The 17,818-nt window shown below is 33.6% G+C and overlaps 1 protein-coding gene across 1 annotated transcript; it reads left to right on the plus strand.

Moving 5' to 3' along the window:
• The first annotated feature begins 242 nt into the window (after nucleotides 1–242).
• LOC145242234 (uncharacterized) lies at nucleotides 243–15,013 on the plus strand. Its single transcript, XM_080105237.1, has 2 exons — nucleotides 243–524; nucleotides 8,153–15,013. The coding sequence occupies exon 2, from the start codon at nucleotides 9,288–9,290 to the stop codon at nucleotides 10,629–10,631; it is 1,344 nt and encodes a 447-aa protein (XP_079961363.1). The 5' UTR covers nucleotides 243–524; nucleotides 8,153–9,287; the 3' UTR covers nucleotides 10,632–15,013.
• Nucleotides 15,014–17,818: the final 2,805 nt, after the last annotated feature.

A 17,818-nucleotide genomic window follows, 5' to 3' on the forward strand; every position in this document is an offset into this window, starting at 1 on the left:
CTTACATTCATTGCAGTTTAGTAGTAAAATCACTAAAAATCGTAAATTTGATTTTCTTAGTTTTAAATATAGGTACGTGCAAAAATAGGCGTGCAAAAATAGGGGGACCTAGCTTTAAAAGCCGATTTATCATAATTTTTTGTAGGTTTCCGACTACCTTTTGATTGTATTTGAAAGATTGGAGACTAAACTTAATTTCCTACAGGGAAAAAATATTTGTACACGTAAAAATAAAAAAAAAACTATGAAGATGTTTTCACGGCGAGGTAACTAATTCAGCTAAATTTTGAAGTTAAATAAATTCATTGTAAAAATCCTGAATGGGGCATCCAGAAAAAGAAAGCTTTCATGGGTAATTCATATTTCTGGAAAGAAAGTGATTTCAGTGTTTAACACCGAAGGAGAGTTATTTCCCCCTGTTCACTGTCACGCTTTTCAATATGGAATTCGATTTTGAAAAAAAAAAAAAGTATTTATTTTTTTTACATGAAATTAATTACATGACAAAATTGTTCCCCAAATTAGTAAGTAATTGATTTCTTTCCTTTTGATTCATTTTCAAATGAAGGCTTCCTTCAATTAGATTTTAACAAGTTCGTTAAAAAAAAAAACAACAAAACAACAACAAAAACGTTATTTGGGAGCAAATATTTTCATTTCTTACTTGTAAATAAATGTTTTTTGTTGTTGTTGTTGTTTATTTGTTTGGTTGTTGGGTAATCATTACTAATACTAATACCAACATAAATTATTTTAAAGGAAATACTGCTAGGAAATTAGTCAAAAACATTCAAGTTTCGTCACCCGGTGTTTACAAAAGTTTTGCGTGAAGCTGAAGCTGTATTCAAAGTTTTTTTTTTTTTTTTTTTTTTTTTACATTAGGTCCACCACCTCCACAATTTTCTTTAAAATAACGACTTTTATAGGTTTTTGACTATGCTGAATGAGAAAATCTCATTTAAATTTTGCAGGGACAAGTAGTTTTCGAAATATAAAGACCCGTAATTCACTGGCTGCCATGTTTGTACGCGGACACAATTAACAATAGGCACCGCCAAAACTGGGGGGGGGGGGGGGCAGGTCAGTACTTTTTGACGGACCGTCTTTTTAAAAATCTACCAAAAATCAGGTAATTATCCGATCAATACGAAATTTTCAGCGATGATTAGGAGAAGAATGAACTTTATAACAGTGTACTTATTTTTCATAAACGATATTTATATATATATTTTTTTTTGCTTACAAAACCCCCCCTTGTTTTGAAGTGGGAACAAATATGCTTAAAATAATCATCTGAGACTGAAATCAACATATTGTGTTGTAAGGGACAGAATTATAGATTAAAAAAAAAAAAAAAAAAAAAAATTGTTTGCATACCTTATTTTGACGTCTGAATATCAGAACTTCGATTGTGTTTAATTATCCCGCTTTTGAGTTTTGAAGTGTGAAATTCGGTGAATATGTTAAGTAAAATAATTAATTTAAGTTAAGCAAAACAAAAAAAAATTTTTTTTAATATTTATACGAAAAAAGCTATTTTAAAATTTTTGATAAATAAATTAACAATTTTTTTTTAGCGAGCCGAATAATGCATGACCATTATTAAACAGGGCATGCTTTGAATAATCGATACAAAAAAAAAAAATTCGATAAATATTGTGCCCTTTGTGTTAAAAATAGCATCTTTTTTTTCGATCCCGTTTGAAAACGTTTGCCGCCTTTGACTATGGTGGACCAAACGCGCTGAAATAATTTTTTTTTTATTCTGCTTTAAATTGCCCCCCCCCCCCATTTTGGGGAGTCTGGCCCCCACACACATACACATTAAAAACCAAACGCATACAAATGGTCACCCATCTGGTACTGGCCAGCCTCAGCTTAATAATACATTGAAATTTTCGTCACTGAAAAATAAGTTTTTTTTGGCCTGTTTGGTCTTCCATAGTTTGCTTTGTTTCAGACGAAAACGTAAACAGAGTCGATCTGAACTCTACGTCAACGCGAATATCTGGTTACCTATATGAATAAGTGGAATTATTTGAAATTCAGGTACTTATATTATAATATTTTTGCATATTCTCTTAGAAAATCATCCTAAATCTTAGTTAGACAATAAATAAATTAATTAATTATTTCAAAAACCCTTTTTTTTAAATATTTAAGTACGTTTTTTGTGCAAGACAAAAAATGTCAATTGTTAACTTTTTGGGAAAATTTAACATTTAAAATTGAATTAAAAATAGTAGAAAAAGTTTTACATTATTCTGTTTTCTATATGATAAAATTCAGGGTTTTATCTTTCTGGAAAAAAAAAGTTACTCAGAAATAATGGATTTTAATAAACGTAATTTCGTTTTAAAAAACAACAACAACTTGATTTTGCGGCCATTTTTGGCGGTGCCTAATTAACAAAGACACTTCTCTGCGACCGACACTGCCACCTAGCGGAAACAAATCCACTTTTTTTTTCACAACCGAGCAATTAGTAATGTGCAGGCCAGGCGTGTAAAACAACAAATACGGCTTTTTTTTTTTATTTTACTTCTTTGAGTAATTTCATGTTAAGAACAGCTTTCGGAATAGACATCCCCGACCTCCCCATATTAAGAACGGCTTTCCAAATAAATATCCCATTGGAGGAGGCGTGAAAAAATATTTGCCCTAAATTTAACTGATATTCGTTGTCAGTATACACGCCTGCAAATACTATATAAAAAAAGCAATTGAGGAGGGGCAGCATCAGTCGCAGAAAAGTGGATTTGTTTCCTCTAGGTGGCAGTATCGGTCACAGAGAAGTATCTGCGTACAAACATGGTGGCCAGTGAACTACAATGCATACTACAGGTCGTTATATCTCGAAAACTACTTGTCCCTACAAAATTTAAATGAGATTTTCGCATTCAGCATAGTCGAAAATCTGTGAAAGTCGTCATTTTAAAGAAAATTGTAGAGGTGGACCTAATGTAAAAATTTACCATCAAACAAATCAAAAAATTGGATTATCAATTTTTAATGTTCGTTTGCTTATTTAAAAAAATACTTTTTGAAAAAAAAAAAAAAAAAAAATGAAAAGCCGTTTCTTCATCATAAGCGTGAAATCCGAAAGTGGAAATATTGAATTTCAAGTAAAATCAATACTATCTATTTAATTGTCATGTCGCAGTAATGAACATATCCAAAAATTACAAAAAACGATAGTGTAGGAAATTAATTATTAAAGAAAACAGTTTTCAAACACAATTAGCAAAAATTAAGTTTTTCTAATAATGTCGACATTTCCTTTGCTTTTTTAATATAGTTAGTATTACCATCATCCATCCTGGGGTTATTTTGTTACATTATTGTATATCTCCCGTACGAGGGGAGTTACAATATTTCCCAAGTAAAATCAAATAAAATATATAGAAGTTCATAGAGTAGATGTTTGTACCAATTAGGGATATATACATCCTTGTTAATCAGTTTGACAGTGACTTTGTTGCTGTCAGGCTGAGGTATGCTTCTATTCAGCTCTGGTAGTCTCTCCCCTCTCAGGCGTTACCTTCCCTAGTATACTTCTGGTGTCCCTGGAGACACCTGTGCATGGATTTGTTTGACATGGATAAATTGATGCACAAAGAACAGACATTATATTGGCCAAACCAGTTTATGTTATGGAAATTGAGACGATGAAACCCATAACTGGTTACAACCTTTTATTTGCCTCTGCAGTCTTACATACATATAACTCTGCTGTTGAGATCTTTCGCAGTATCTTCTCACTATATTATTCATTGCCACTCAGTATTGGCTAGCTATGCTAGGGCCATCCCCGTGCCAGCTCGTTTCCAGCCATTGATTTGTTACAATTCGTCTATCTGAGAAGCATCTGTCTTCCTTGGATTGAAGGCTTTAACCTGCATAGGCAGACGATGGTCACTCTCACTCTTGGACAAGGTTCAAAAGAGAGTCGCCAATCTAATAGGTCCTGAACTGTCATCTAAGCTTCAGTCTTTGTCCTATCGACAAGATGTTGCATCTCTCTGCCTACTCTACAAGTATTTTAATGGTGAATGCTCTGACAAACTAAAAACATTTGTACCCTATCAACGTAAATACCCCTGACAAACCCGACAAGCAGCTAAATCTCACCCCTATACAGTCGAGATCCCTTGGTGTAAGAAAGCCTTCTACTCCAATAGTTTCTTCCCCAGAACTGTTAGACTTTGGAACTCCCTTCTGGGGTCCTGTGTTCCCAACTGTACTGACATGCAGAAGTTCAAGTGTAATTTGAACAGACATCTTGCTGCCCACCTCCCTTCATAATATCCCTGCAACTTATGTCCCAGATACGAGTCCCCGTCTTCAAAATGGCACTGTGCCTTGTTTGGGGTGAAAATTGAAAAAACAAAAAAAAAAGATACTACCACACTTTTGTAACCCTTTTGAATATCAGACAGAGGTTAACATAAATTACACCTGTTACCCTCCCTAGTAAGTCCTCCGCAAAAATGACTTTAACTTCTCTCTGTGAAGGGTTTAGTTTATCGCTAATCACCTGAAATGCCCCTAACCAGAAAATGCACTGTGGTTGCTCAGGCATTTTTGTAGGCCAGAGTGTGCTTATCGTAGTGTGTTAGCTTTTCAAAATCACAGCTGACCATGTTACCAACTTTCTGCAGAGGAAGTAAATAAAATACCTTGTTATTAAATGCAATTAAAAAATCACAATTGTGTTAACCACTTCTCTCATAATTGATGCATTTCGTCCACAATCATTTCCAGGAAGGAAGGTGCATTTTTGCCTGGAATTAAAATCTCACATCAATGAAAGAAAATAGAATATTCTGAATTTTGGAGAAAGGATCATTTATTGCGCTGTTAACATTGCTTGCTTTTCAGTTAGCAGCAAAGGATGCACTAGGCTACAGACATCTACATCCATTGGTTCCTTAGTTTTCAATCTTGTCATTCTTTATATGTGCTGTTCACTCCAAAGTTTCTCAATGAACTGTCCTACTTCTCTTGCTTTCTCTCTCTTTGAGCCATGTGATGTCACGTCTGCTTCTGGCTACAACAGGTGATATTTGAGTGCATACTCCTTGAACCTCATGACCCTGGTTTCCTCAGATGAATACTAGTAAATGTACTCTTTACTTTTTGGCTACATTACATTTGGGAGTAAATTATGAATTTATATTGGAAACGACACTCGACTCCTTCTAAATGGTAAGAAAGTTATGTTTTTTTTTAAATGATCACAAACTTTAGTGCCTGTGTAAAAATATTTTGAGAAAAATTTGATAAGATTTTTATTCAAAGTTCTCCCTAAATAAATACTAAATTAAATGAATACAATTTTAAATATTTTAAATCATAAGATATTTTTTTCTGTCTGCACTTTTGTGAATTAGAAAAAAATAGACTAATACTTTTTTTTTTTCCCAAAATGAAATGATTTGAGAAAATAATTTAAGTCATTGAAACTTCTACTTGGGAAAGGCTACCAATTTGATCATGACAAATTTTGCACCTATCCAAGGGGGCAGGTATGATTAAAAAGACTGGTGCATTTAAAAACGATGGATTTTTTTTTTTTACCCCTTCTTGGAATTATATATTAATAATTGGAGGGCTATAAAATTGTTTGATAGTTTCCTAGCTTAGTATATTATTATGTCTGCTCAGATATGTTATTTTATTTACCTCCTCTTCAGGGGTTAGGCACAAGAGCAAGTGTTAGTGTGATAGAAATATTTCTATTGAATGAACTGGATTCGAACTTGATGCAGTCAGGTTTTCAGCCTGTGTCTTTAACTACTTATTCATCGTCACCCCTCAAACATATGTTACTGACATTAGAAAAATCATGATTTATATATTTACTGGCATGTAAGATATATTTGTATATGAAAACATTAATAATTTTTTTCTCATTAAAAAAGTGGAAACAAGTGTGAACAAGAATGACTATAACAATAAGAATAAGGTAAATATTGTGTGGAAAAATATATATGTATCAGTTCATGTTATCCTCAATAAACTTTTTTAATCTATATGTAAAATGAATATATAAATAATGTTTTTATTTTAAAATAAGTTTACAAGTATTTTATTTAATTTTTGTCTGTTAAAAAGTTTGCTACATCTGTCTTGATATTTTGATGAATTCAAATAATATTCTTGGTTTTTTAATTCTTTAAAATAAAATTAATGAATTAATTTAAAATATTATCATAATTAATCAAATTATTTAAAATATATAAATTACATCGACGAAAACATTATGAAAACGACACTCAAGATGAGGATAGTAGTCTAATGAATCCAAATAATACGAACAACCAATCCTTATTTCAAAGATTTAGAAACAAAATAATTTATTATTCTCGATCCAACACAAAATTTTCAAAGTTTGACAGAACATGGCCCTTTTACTTGGTTTTTTTTTTATGACTAAAGTTTTTACAAAATATAGTGTTTGGTAAATTAATGGTATAACTTCAGGATTATGTTCTATATGTGTAAAAGAACCTTTGTTTGATTATTAATTTTGTATTAGCACTCCATTAGTCTAATTTCCTTTGTAGTCCATTTCTTTCCTCAAAATGATCTTAGATTTATGCTGATCATCATAAATTAAAAATTCGGTTTGTTGTAATTTATGACCTTAAATAAGAAATGGCCAACATTTGCGTGATGCTAATTGGATACCCCTGCAGCTGCAGCGCTATATACAGCTGCAGTGCCACATTAATAATAGCAGCAGCAGTGACAACTTGCATTATGCAATTTTGAATCTGTGCTTAGCACTGATTGATGCAAGCATTTGACTTCCTTTCTGGCTTGTCCAATCATAGACCATCTTTCAAGTGAGCTGACAGCACTATCAAAGTTGATAAAAGCAGTGCTAACTAGAACTTCTTTTTTCTGGTCAGGAGACCACCAGCAAGTGGATTCATTTAACTACTTATTTTCAATCCCAAAAGTTGTCTCTTGTGATGTAACAGAAATCTTTTGGGCCTCTGGCCCTGTGTTCGACAGACAAGAAGATCCAAGAATTCAGTATTGTAACCAATGCACACACAAGGACTTAGTGTAATACTCACAGATACACACATGCATCTTTATTACGATCTTTTTATCAATTATTTAATATACATAAAACTGTCAAACTATTTAAATATATTTATTTACAGAAACATGAAAAAACTATGAATATGTCATATATTTATACAATTTTAGCAGTTTAAAAAAGATGAATGTGCCACAGTTTAAAACAGCTTTAAAATGTGAATATTTCACATATGTTAAAAACATTAAATTCAAACAGCATAATAATACGAATCCAGTAGATATTGCCAAAACAATTATTTTTAAATCTGCAACGCCGCAGAAATTAATAAATATATTAACAAAAAATTTATAAAATATTGTATATTTGTATAAAAATACATAAAATATTGTATATTTGTATAAAAATACATTTAAAAAATTTATCAATTGTTTTTAAAAAATTTTTTAATCGCATATCTATTTTATGCGATTAAAGAATAAAAAAGATTGATAAAAAGTTTATATATTTTTATATATTTTTAGTATGAGGAGGTGAAAAAAAATAAACAAAATATAACTGAAAATTGTGTCGATTATGTGCTTCCATAGCTACAGTGAGGGATGCATGTCCAACTTCCGGTGTGTTTAAAACTTCCTGTCACCTTTTATTTACCATAACCAATAAAATAAATTAAAACATATTCAAAATATTAAACCGTAGGTATATCTACTCCTGCTGCTACAATCCTTATTCAACTTTTTAAAGATTTGTTTATACATGTCACTATTTGCACTATGACATTTAAACTATTGATACCATATCGATATACTTAGATTTTATTAAATATTCCATTCGATGTTACCAAAAGATGCTGTTTTAATTTTCCTTTTCAAACTTTTATTTCTGAATTCATCTAATTTCATCTAAAAATGTTATATACTATTGCTATTCTTTACAGGAATTCTTTTCCTAAGAATATATTAGTCGATTAGAAAAAAACAAAAACAAAAAAAAAAAAACATAAAACAGATGGTTGGTAAATTTTAAGAAATATGATTTGCAATTATTTTGAAAATTTTCTCAGACTATCGTTTTTTTTTTTTTTTTTAATTTTAGGTTCACTGAAGGTACCAAAAAGAAACAATTTTGTGGGAAGATCAACAAAAGAAATTGCTACACTATCATTTATTTTCAGTTTATTTGCAATTTCTAAATAATATTTATTTAATACATTATGAGATTTATGGATCATAATTTTCAGCAAAGCCCAATGTCAAGAAAAGTGAAAATACACACAGGAGAACATACACTCTGCTCTGATGTTTGAAACAAACAAAGAAATCAAATATAAAATAGGACTTTGCTTCTTGTATGACATAGTCATATTGACACACTGGTTCTTATTAGATCATCAAAGTTAAGCAAGGTTAAGCCTGGTCAGTGCCAGATGGATAATAATTTAGGAACACCAAGCATTGTATATAGGAGGACCTCAACACCTCCCTGCAAGAACTGCAAAAACCTAAGGTCGTCATCTTCTCTACTCAGGATATACATGCGACTGAATACCATGTGCGAATACAATATTTTCATGACACTTCCCCTCCAGAGAAAGATTGTTCGACTCACATTGAGTGAATGTCTCTGATGCTGGCTTTGTTTTTTTTTTTAAGTTTAACACAAAAAAATAGGAATTTAAATTTTGATCACAATTTTCGTTCTTTTTTTTTAAAGTTTTCATAATTAAATCTACAAATTTTCATATTAAAAAGTTCATTCATAAAATCTACACATTTTCATATTAAAATGTTTATTCATAAAATCTACACATTTTCATATTAAAAAGTTAATTCATAATTAAATCTACACATTTTCATATTAAAAAGTTAATTCATAATTAAATCTACACATTTTCATATTAAAAAGTTCATTCATAATTAAATCTACACATTTTCATATTAAAAAGTTCATTCATAAATAAATCTACACATTTTTATACTAAAAAGTTCTTTCATAAAATCTACACATTTTCATACTATAAAAAATTAATACATAACAAAATCTACACATGCTAAAAATGTCATAATTAAATCTACATATTTTCATACTAAAAAGTTCATTCATAATAAAAGCTACACATTTTCATACTAAAATAATAATAATAAAATTCATAATAAAATCTACACATTTTCATACTAAAAAAGTTAATTTCAAATAACTGTATATATAATATCTCCTATATAATATTGTAATGGAAACAAATATTGATTCAGACTCCCAAAAAGAGGACAAAGCTTCTAACATCCAGAAATATAGCAAGAAAACTTCTAATTTAAAAAAGACATTCTATTGTGATAAGTGCCAGTGCCGATTTTCTGACCAGTCGAACCTTGACTACCACTTGGCAATACACAGCAGTAAGAAACGCTACCACTGTGAAATTTGTAAGTTATTATTCTCAGAAAAGGCTCGCCTTAAGGTGCATATGCGTTCACACACTGGTGAAAAACCCTTCCTCTGTGATGTCTGTGGGCAGCAATTTCCCCGAAAAGATACTCTTAAAAGCCACATGCGTCAACACACAGGTGAGACACCCTACCATTGCGATGTGTGTGGCTTGAAATTTAAAACTAACGCTACGTGGATAATTCACAAGCGAACTCACACGGCGAACCAACCTTATAGCTGTGAGACATGCGGGAAAAAGTTTTATCAGAATACGGCTTGGAGAACACATATGCGAGTGCATACCGGGGAGAGACCATATTGCTGTGACATTTGCAGATCAAGGTTTTCAGATAATTCGAGTCTCAAAAAACACAGACGTGTACACACTGGTGAGAAACCATACTGTTGTGAAGAGTGTGGTGCTAGATTTCCCAGGAATGATTCACTTAAAAACCACATGATAAACCACACGGGAAAAATACCATTTTGTTGTGAAATATGTGGATCGGGATTCAAAACCAGTACAACATACATGATCCATATGCGAATACACACAGGAGAGAAACCATTTCAGTGCGAGGTGTGTGGCTCAAAATTCTCGGACAAGTCTAATTTCAAAAAGCATATGAAAATACACATGCGAAAAAAATGCAAAGTTTGTGGTTCAACATTTTCAGATAAGACTAATTTAAAAAAACACATGCTTGTACACAAAGAGAAAGGAGCATTCAAGTGCAAGATTTTAGATACAAAAATCCTTGAAGAAAACTCTGCTGACAAACACATGCAAGAAGATACCAGCAAAATGCACTACAACTGTGATATTTGTGGATCTATGTTCGATACTAATGACACATGGATAAATCATATGCATACGCACTATGAAAAGCAGCCGTATACCTGTGATGTCTGTGGGAAGAGTTTTTCCCAAAATACAGCATGGCGAAGACATACACGAATACATACCGGTGAAAAACCTTATCAATGTCAGATTTGCGGGTCAAAATTTTCTGACAACTCAAATTTTAAGAAACATACACGAATACATACAGGGGAAAAGCCATTTAGTTGTAGTGTTTGCGAACGGAAATTTTCTGATAAATCCACTTTGAGAACTCATATGCAGATTCACAATGAACAGAAATAATTTGGCAAAATGGATCGATTAGGGTGTAAGAACCCCATCAAATGGGCAAAAACAAGAGGAACAGCTTTGAAAAATCATGTATAAATTCACAAACTGGAATCTTGGAAAAGTCTTCATCATTCCATTTTATTGCAAAAACCTAGAAGAATAGGCTAACCAACTGCATGACAAGTATTTTCTGGGTGAATTGAGTCACGACTATATAGATATATATGTGATAACAGATTTGGCATTGTTGACTGGTTCCAAAAAGAGATGAACAGCCTAGACACTAAAATGAGGAAAATGTTGACACTGTACTGAATAACATACAAAAACCAATGTCTCCCTATGGTTATCTGTTCAAAGAAGGTATGGGTCTTTCTGAAATTGACCATCAAGATCATGCCACTATTGTGAGCACCAAGCAATATCTGATGAGTTCCCAAAATCCAAACTACAAAATGGTACATTAATATCACAAAACAGAAGCTAGCAGGACAACCTTCATCATGAACCTAGCCAAACATTTTGGACAAGACTGTCTCACAAATGAGACAGAATCAGAAAACAAGTCTCTTCTGGAAATAGCCTAAAAGAGTTGCCAAAAAATACACCAAGAACTTTAAATACAAAAAAAAAAAAAAACTGGAAGAATGGGCCAACCAACAGCGTGCCAAGTATTTTCTGGATGAATTTACCCAGGACTATACAGATAAGGTGATGTTAGACCAGCACACTGCCAAGTCCTCAATAATTGTTAATGGAAAGACCATTGAAGAAGTTGAAAGCTACATCTACTTGGGAAAGAAAATTACGAAAGATGGAGATCTCCCCCCTGAGATAAAGAGAAGGGTAGCATTGGGATGGGCAGCTTTTGCGAAAGTGGAGAATATCATGAGAAGCCGAAAAGCAAATATGTCAATCAAAGGGAAGATCTTCAATGAATATGTACTACCTGTGATGATCTGTGGTAGTGAAACATGGGCCCTGACAACTTGTAGAAGTGAAATCTTGGCAGTAGCACAAAGGAAGATGGAGAGGATAATGTTAGGCATCACTCTACAAGGTAGAAAGACAAACATCTGAATCTGCCAACAAACAAGAGTTATTGACATCAATACTGCCATCAAAACATCCAAACACAGATGGGCAGGGCACATAGTCAGACAACAGGACAGCAGAATTGACACCTCGTGAATGTAATAGGCCAAAGGAAAGACCAAGAATGAGATCGAGACATGATCTGATGCAACACATGGGTTCCACATGGCAGTGAATAGCTTGAAACAGAGTTAGGTGGCTAATGTCCAGGGAGGTGTTCCTCATTGAGTGATAAAACCCTTGTTTATGTTGATGTTGATATAGATAACAAAAGCTTCATAGACTGGCTAAAAAAAAGGATCGCTTCACTGTGAGCAGGAAAGGATTATAATTGCTGCCCAAGATCAAGGCTTGATGACCAGTGCTTTTAAAAAGATAAAAAGGAGTCAGCAATGCCACACAGAAGTAGAGAGTGTGAGCTACGTGACATCCAGCTGTAAGGTTCTGCTGAAGAATGGCTACTATACAATGCAATCCAATGGAGTGTGTAAATATCTCCAATGGACGATCCGTAAATCATTAAATATCGAATGCAGCAGCATGTCTGGGAACATATACCAGAAAGAACAGTTGGAAATAAGTCATGCACCATCCACTACGACTCTGCAATTTCTACACTATTGAGACAAGAAGGAGAAAGAAGCAACCTTAGTAGAAGTTAATATCCTAAATGATGCTGGGTTAAACAAAGCTGAAAAGGAAAGATAATTAAATACCAACATCTTACGAACAACATGAAAAGAAACTGGAATCTTAGGAAGATCTCTATCATTCCCGTAATTGTAGGAGCAACTGGACTCATGAAAAAGAGTTTCAAGAACTACCTAGCAAATATACCCGGTGAACCAAGTGCAAGAAAGAAACAAAGAATTGCACATAAAGGGAAGGTTAAAATCTTTAAAAAGATTTCTCGGTTGGAATGTATGAGATAGCTGGTGAATGTCTGGTATCCAGCAATATAAATAAGAAAATGGAAAAATCAAAAACAGAATTTGATAAAATATAAAAAGACAAGTAAATTACTTTTTTTAAAGTGATATATAAAATTAGATATTATATAAAATTAGATATTATATAAAATTAGATACTAAGAATTCTATAACTGATATTATTTTGGAAATGATCATGTCAAAATAGCATTCCTTGCCAGATTACCTATGCTGAACCGGGTCAGTATTTACATCGGTTACCATTAATCAATACCAGATAATATAAGTTTGCCCGTTTCTGTACCTTGTGAACCTATGTCTCCTCCCTCTATGGGTAAAATGGTAAGGTGGACTAGACCTTCAAGTTTTGTTAGAGCAACTAGTCTAAGAGAAGGAAAATTCTATCAAATACCAGCATGGCTATATTTATTATCTGCGGACTGTTATCCTCATCTCTTAATGTATCCTCGATTATTACTGCCTTCCATAGTTGTTGTTGTCTCACCACGTTTTGGCCAACTAATCCTCTGGCCTGCTTTGGGTTGGATTGAAACCACTATCTTCAGACAATGCTCCCCTAGAAACATAGAGATTCAGGGTCCATGGCACAGTGGATAGAATCATTGAATCTGTACGGTTCCTGGTGAGCATTGTTTGAAGATAGTAGTTTCAATCCTACCCAAAGCAGGCCAGAGGATTAGTTGGCCAAAACGTGGTGAAACAACAACTATGGAAGGCAGTAATTACTGAGAATACAGTTAAAAGATTCAGCATCCCTAACCCATCACGGTTAACCACCTGAAGAAGGCCAGAGAAATAGTCATCTGAAACATGGTGAACCAACGACTGCATGGATAACTACATGGATAACTCATGGATAACTACATGGATAACTCCTGAAATAAATAAATATGTACAAAAATCAAAATAGAATATATAATACCAGGATAGCTATTGATCGTCATAGATTTATTCTTACTATTGGATTTTAGCAATGCTGTATTAAAAGTGTGGATGTTGATTGTGAAACCATTGTTTTCCTGTAAACTCCTCATCATTTAATGCTTATCTATTGTTTTCCAAGACATTATAAATAGTATTAGTGTATAAGAGATTACGATGATATAAATTAAATTTATATAAATCAGATTGATTCACAAATGAATCTAATTTCAATTACAAATAACAAGCTCAGTATTTAATAACTAGATAGAGCTTATACATATATTTCTTGTTATAGTCAGCTAACGTACTTCCTAATTTCTGGCATAGTGCTACCAGAAGCAGTGACAAGGCAAATCAAATAACTAATCTATAATATAAATCTCACCTGCCTGTTTAAATGTATGTATGTTTGTATGTCTGCCTAGAACTTTCAACAAAGGCAACAGATTTTCACGAGATCGGTATCGTTTTGAAGCTCAACATTTCGGATGACAAATATCAAAAAGTTGGCTAAAAACATTACTTCCTTCACCCTCAAATGGTCATTGTTCTACAGGGAGAAGTCACTTTTTTTTCACAGATATTTTCGAAAGTCATCTTTTCGATTGACAAACCTTTATTTAAACCTTTTTCACTTCCGGTTTTGCAATGGACATAACAGCAAAGACGTCACATTCTTTATCTGCTTCGCAGTAGAGGTTGAAGCCTGCCTGCCAGCTACCACTTATTGTTTTTGCTCAAGACACATCTCCAAACACCTGGGTAACGCTGGGTGCCCAGGTTAGTAACTTAATAACTAACACATTAACCTGGTTAAAGTTTAAGGATTAGATTAAAGATTCAGTTTGAAAATTTGTATAGATTTCCGAGTTTGACATAAATATTCCTGTTTCAATAGTTTGGGATAAGTAGGAGGGAGACTTCTCTATCTGGATGGCACAAGCATCGTTGGATAGATAAGGACCTGGGCAACAATCATCAAGGAAGACTTAGCTGATTTCTCATTCCACTGGTGGTCAGCCTTTTGATGGTAGAATCGCGACTGGTTAGCCATCTTGTGTAGCAGTGCTCAGGATCACCATGTTGAAAACCGAAAACAAGTGATAAAGCCAGCACTTAATTGATGACTGACTTTGGAACATCTACAAGATGTATAATTTTTCGATCATTTCGAATTCCAATAAAAATTATTTTTCTCATTCAAAATTTTATATCACATATTTATTAACTGATTTTATTACAATATCCTGGTAGAAATAAATTCTTTTTTTTTTTTAATGTGTTAATATCTTTATTATTTATTAAGGAACATAAATGTTCAATGAAATTGTTAATGGAAATTTATTAATTTTATTTTATGGAAAATATTTATAAAAAAACAAAAACAATTGTAATTCATTATTATTTTAATAAAAAATTATGAAATTCCTGCTTTTTTATTTTTATTTATTCATTATGAATTGAAAAAGGATAAGTGCTTATTAAAATGGCCAAACAATATGAAAGATGAAAAAATTATTGAGGAAAAAAAATGATATAGGCTTTTAGTATTTTATTTCATGTCCTGTAAGTATTTCTAAATTCAACAACTAAGATCAGAGATCATTTGAAATATTCACCAACAAAATTTTGAACAAAAATATTTTTTATCTAGTATTTCATTTGTCATGTTATGTATTCTCTGAAAACATTAAGCATCAGGTAATATTTGTTAATGATACGAGGGACGTGCAATAAGTAATGCCCATGACCCACTTCCCATAGCAGTAGAGCAACGAAACTTGGCACAGTTATTAGTCTTTCTCTACATAGGAACCACCCAGAGTTATGCATTTCTCCCATCGTTTGATGCAGCTCTGGAGACAGTTTTTGTAGAACACCCCAGGTTGGTCCTCCAACCACGACGTGACTTCAGAAATCAAGGCTGCATCATCTGGGAAACGCTTTCCTTTCAAAAAACAACTTCATGGTTGGGAAGATATGCAAGTCAGAGGGTGCAAGGTCAGGAGAGTAGGGAGGATGGGGGAGGATTTCATAACCACACACCCGTGCTTCTGATCTGGCAACATGCGAGTTGTGGACGAGAGCATTGTCTTGCAGGAGGAGGGTACCTTTGCTGATCTTGCCCCGCCTCTTGATTTTGATAGCTTCTCTTAATTTCCTCAAAAGTGAAGCATAATAGGCTCCTGTAATTGTGGTACCCTTTGCCAGGAAATCTGTCATCACTACTCCGTCCTGGTCCCAGAAGACTGTGAGCATGACCTTGCCAGCAGAGGGCTGCACCCTTGCCTTTGGAGGTGGTAAGTCCAAGTGCTTCCACTGCATTGACTGGGCTTTGGTCTCTGGATCATAGTGATGGACCCAGGTTTCATCCTGTATAATCAGTCTTTTGAAAAACTTTGACTCATCTTCTTGGCACATCTCCATATTCATCCTCGAGCACTCGACGCGTTCTCGCTTCTGGAATGGTGTGAGCAACCTGGGAATCCATCTGGTAGACACCTTATACATATGCAAATGGTCATGAATGAGAGTTTCCACAGATCCTGTACTAATCTTAACATCTTGGGCTATTTGGCGAATAGTAATGCACCGATCTTCCAAAATGGCAACCTCAACTTGACGGACAGATACTTCATCAATGGCAGAAGGGGGGGGGGGCGACCAGGTCTGGGAGCTGTTTCCACAGACTTCTGGCCATGTTTGAATTCACGATGCCAGCGTTTTACAAGGTCATATGATGGGGCATTATCACCATAAGTTTTTTTCATTTCATCAAAAGTTTCCTGTGGTGTACGTCCTTTCAAATACAAAAACCGGATCACTGCTCGACATTCAACAGGCTCCATTTCACACCTGACTCAGTTCAAACACCTATAAAAGAGAAACCACAATTAGTTCAGAGCTGTAATTTGCCACATAACCTGTAGAGATATAAATCATTGCACATGCAAAATTTCAGCTAGATCAGACAACTGGAAGTGGGTCAGGGGCATTACTTATTGCACGCCCCTCGTAAACATATACTTAATGATTATATTTTTTATGGTGTTCTGAAAAGTTTAGCAAGACTTGGGGCCCTCCAGGGAGATTTACTCAACCCTTAGCATCCTAGCTATTTCATTTTTGATAAATTAAGAGTTTGAATACAAAACGCAATAAACACCATTTTATAAATTACGAAACTCTCACTATAAAAAGTGTAGCTTTTCAACACAATCGAAAATCATGCGTTACATAATTTTTGTTTTTAATTAAAATAAGCTTTTAGTCGAAATGCAGATTTTATGCATTGGTCCTTTTATTTAAACAACTGCGATTTATTACTAGGGCTATGACAACAGCATATTCTTTTCACTGTTTTGGCTCTTGTGTATATATGTGACACAGTTAATCAATCGAGAACCACTTCATTCTATATATAAAAGCACATAAGATATCAACAGATACACACTCGAGAGTCAAAACAATGAAAAGAATATACTGTTGTCCTAACCCTATTAATCACATTTGAACTCTTCTTTATGATTTAATATCGATGGCTTTGCAATGGTCAATTAATTTAAACATTTGTTTAGGATTAGATGTTTTTGTCAGCCAGCCTTGTTATCTTTTCATTTCCTATTGGGCTTTTGAAGAGCTTACCTTTTGGCTAGTCCAGGGGATTGAATGCTGGTAGTGGTGGTGGTGGGATCTCTTTAATGTTTGGTTTGTCTGATAACTGACAAATAATAAAGATAGTTGAGTATCTTTGTTAGAGGGCGAGGCCATAATGTTTTTCTGATCGACACTTTCTCGGGTGATAATACAGGAAACCAAACTTAAGGGTAGTTCCTTGAGAGGTTTCTTGATTAGCACTCGTAAAATATTGGCTTTATTTGCAAGTGCATAACTGAGCCGATCATTACCATGTTAATGTTTCAACTTTAGGTTCGATTATTTTCTCTCTGAATTTATCATTGTCAGTTAAAAACTTGCAATCCCAAAAAGAAACTGATGGAATTTCTCTCCAATAACAAATCTTATGTTTTCTCTTAACTGTCACACACTCTTACCCAATTTGTCTATCTTAAAGTAGCTGTTTCCCTCATATGCAAATGAATGCCGCGTATAAAAAGAAATCCAGCTACAAAGGCAAGTTCTTTACATCTTTTTTCTTTTCAAAATACCTACACCGACATGGCAAGTGAGTGTGCTGCTGCTTTTGTGAGTACTTTCTTCTAGTTCAAA

The sequence above is a fragment of the Euprymna scolopes genome, chromosome 21 (genome assembly GCF_053919585.1).
Source record: "Euprymna scolopes isolate OS-2025 chromosome 21, ASM5391958v1, whole genome shotgun sequence".
In the NCBI taxonomy this organism is placed as follows: Eukaryota; Metazoa; Mollusca; class Cephalopoda; order Sepiida; family Sepiolidae; genus Euprymna; species Euprymna scolopes.

Coding starts and splice junctions, on each gene's coding strand:
- LOC145242234 (XM_080105237.1), top strand. CDS start 9,288: ATGGAAACAAATATTGATTCAGACTCCCAAAAAGAGGACAAAGCTTCT.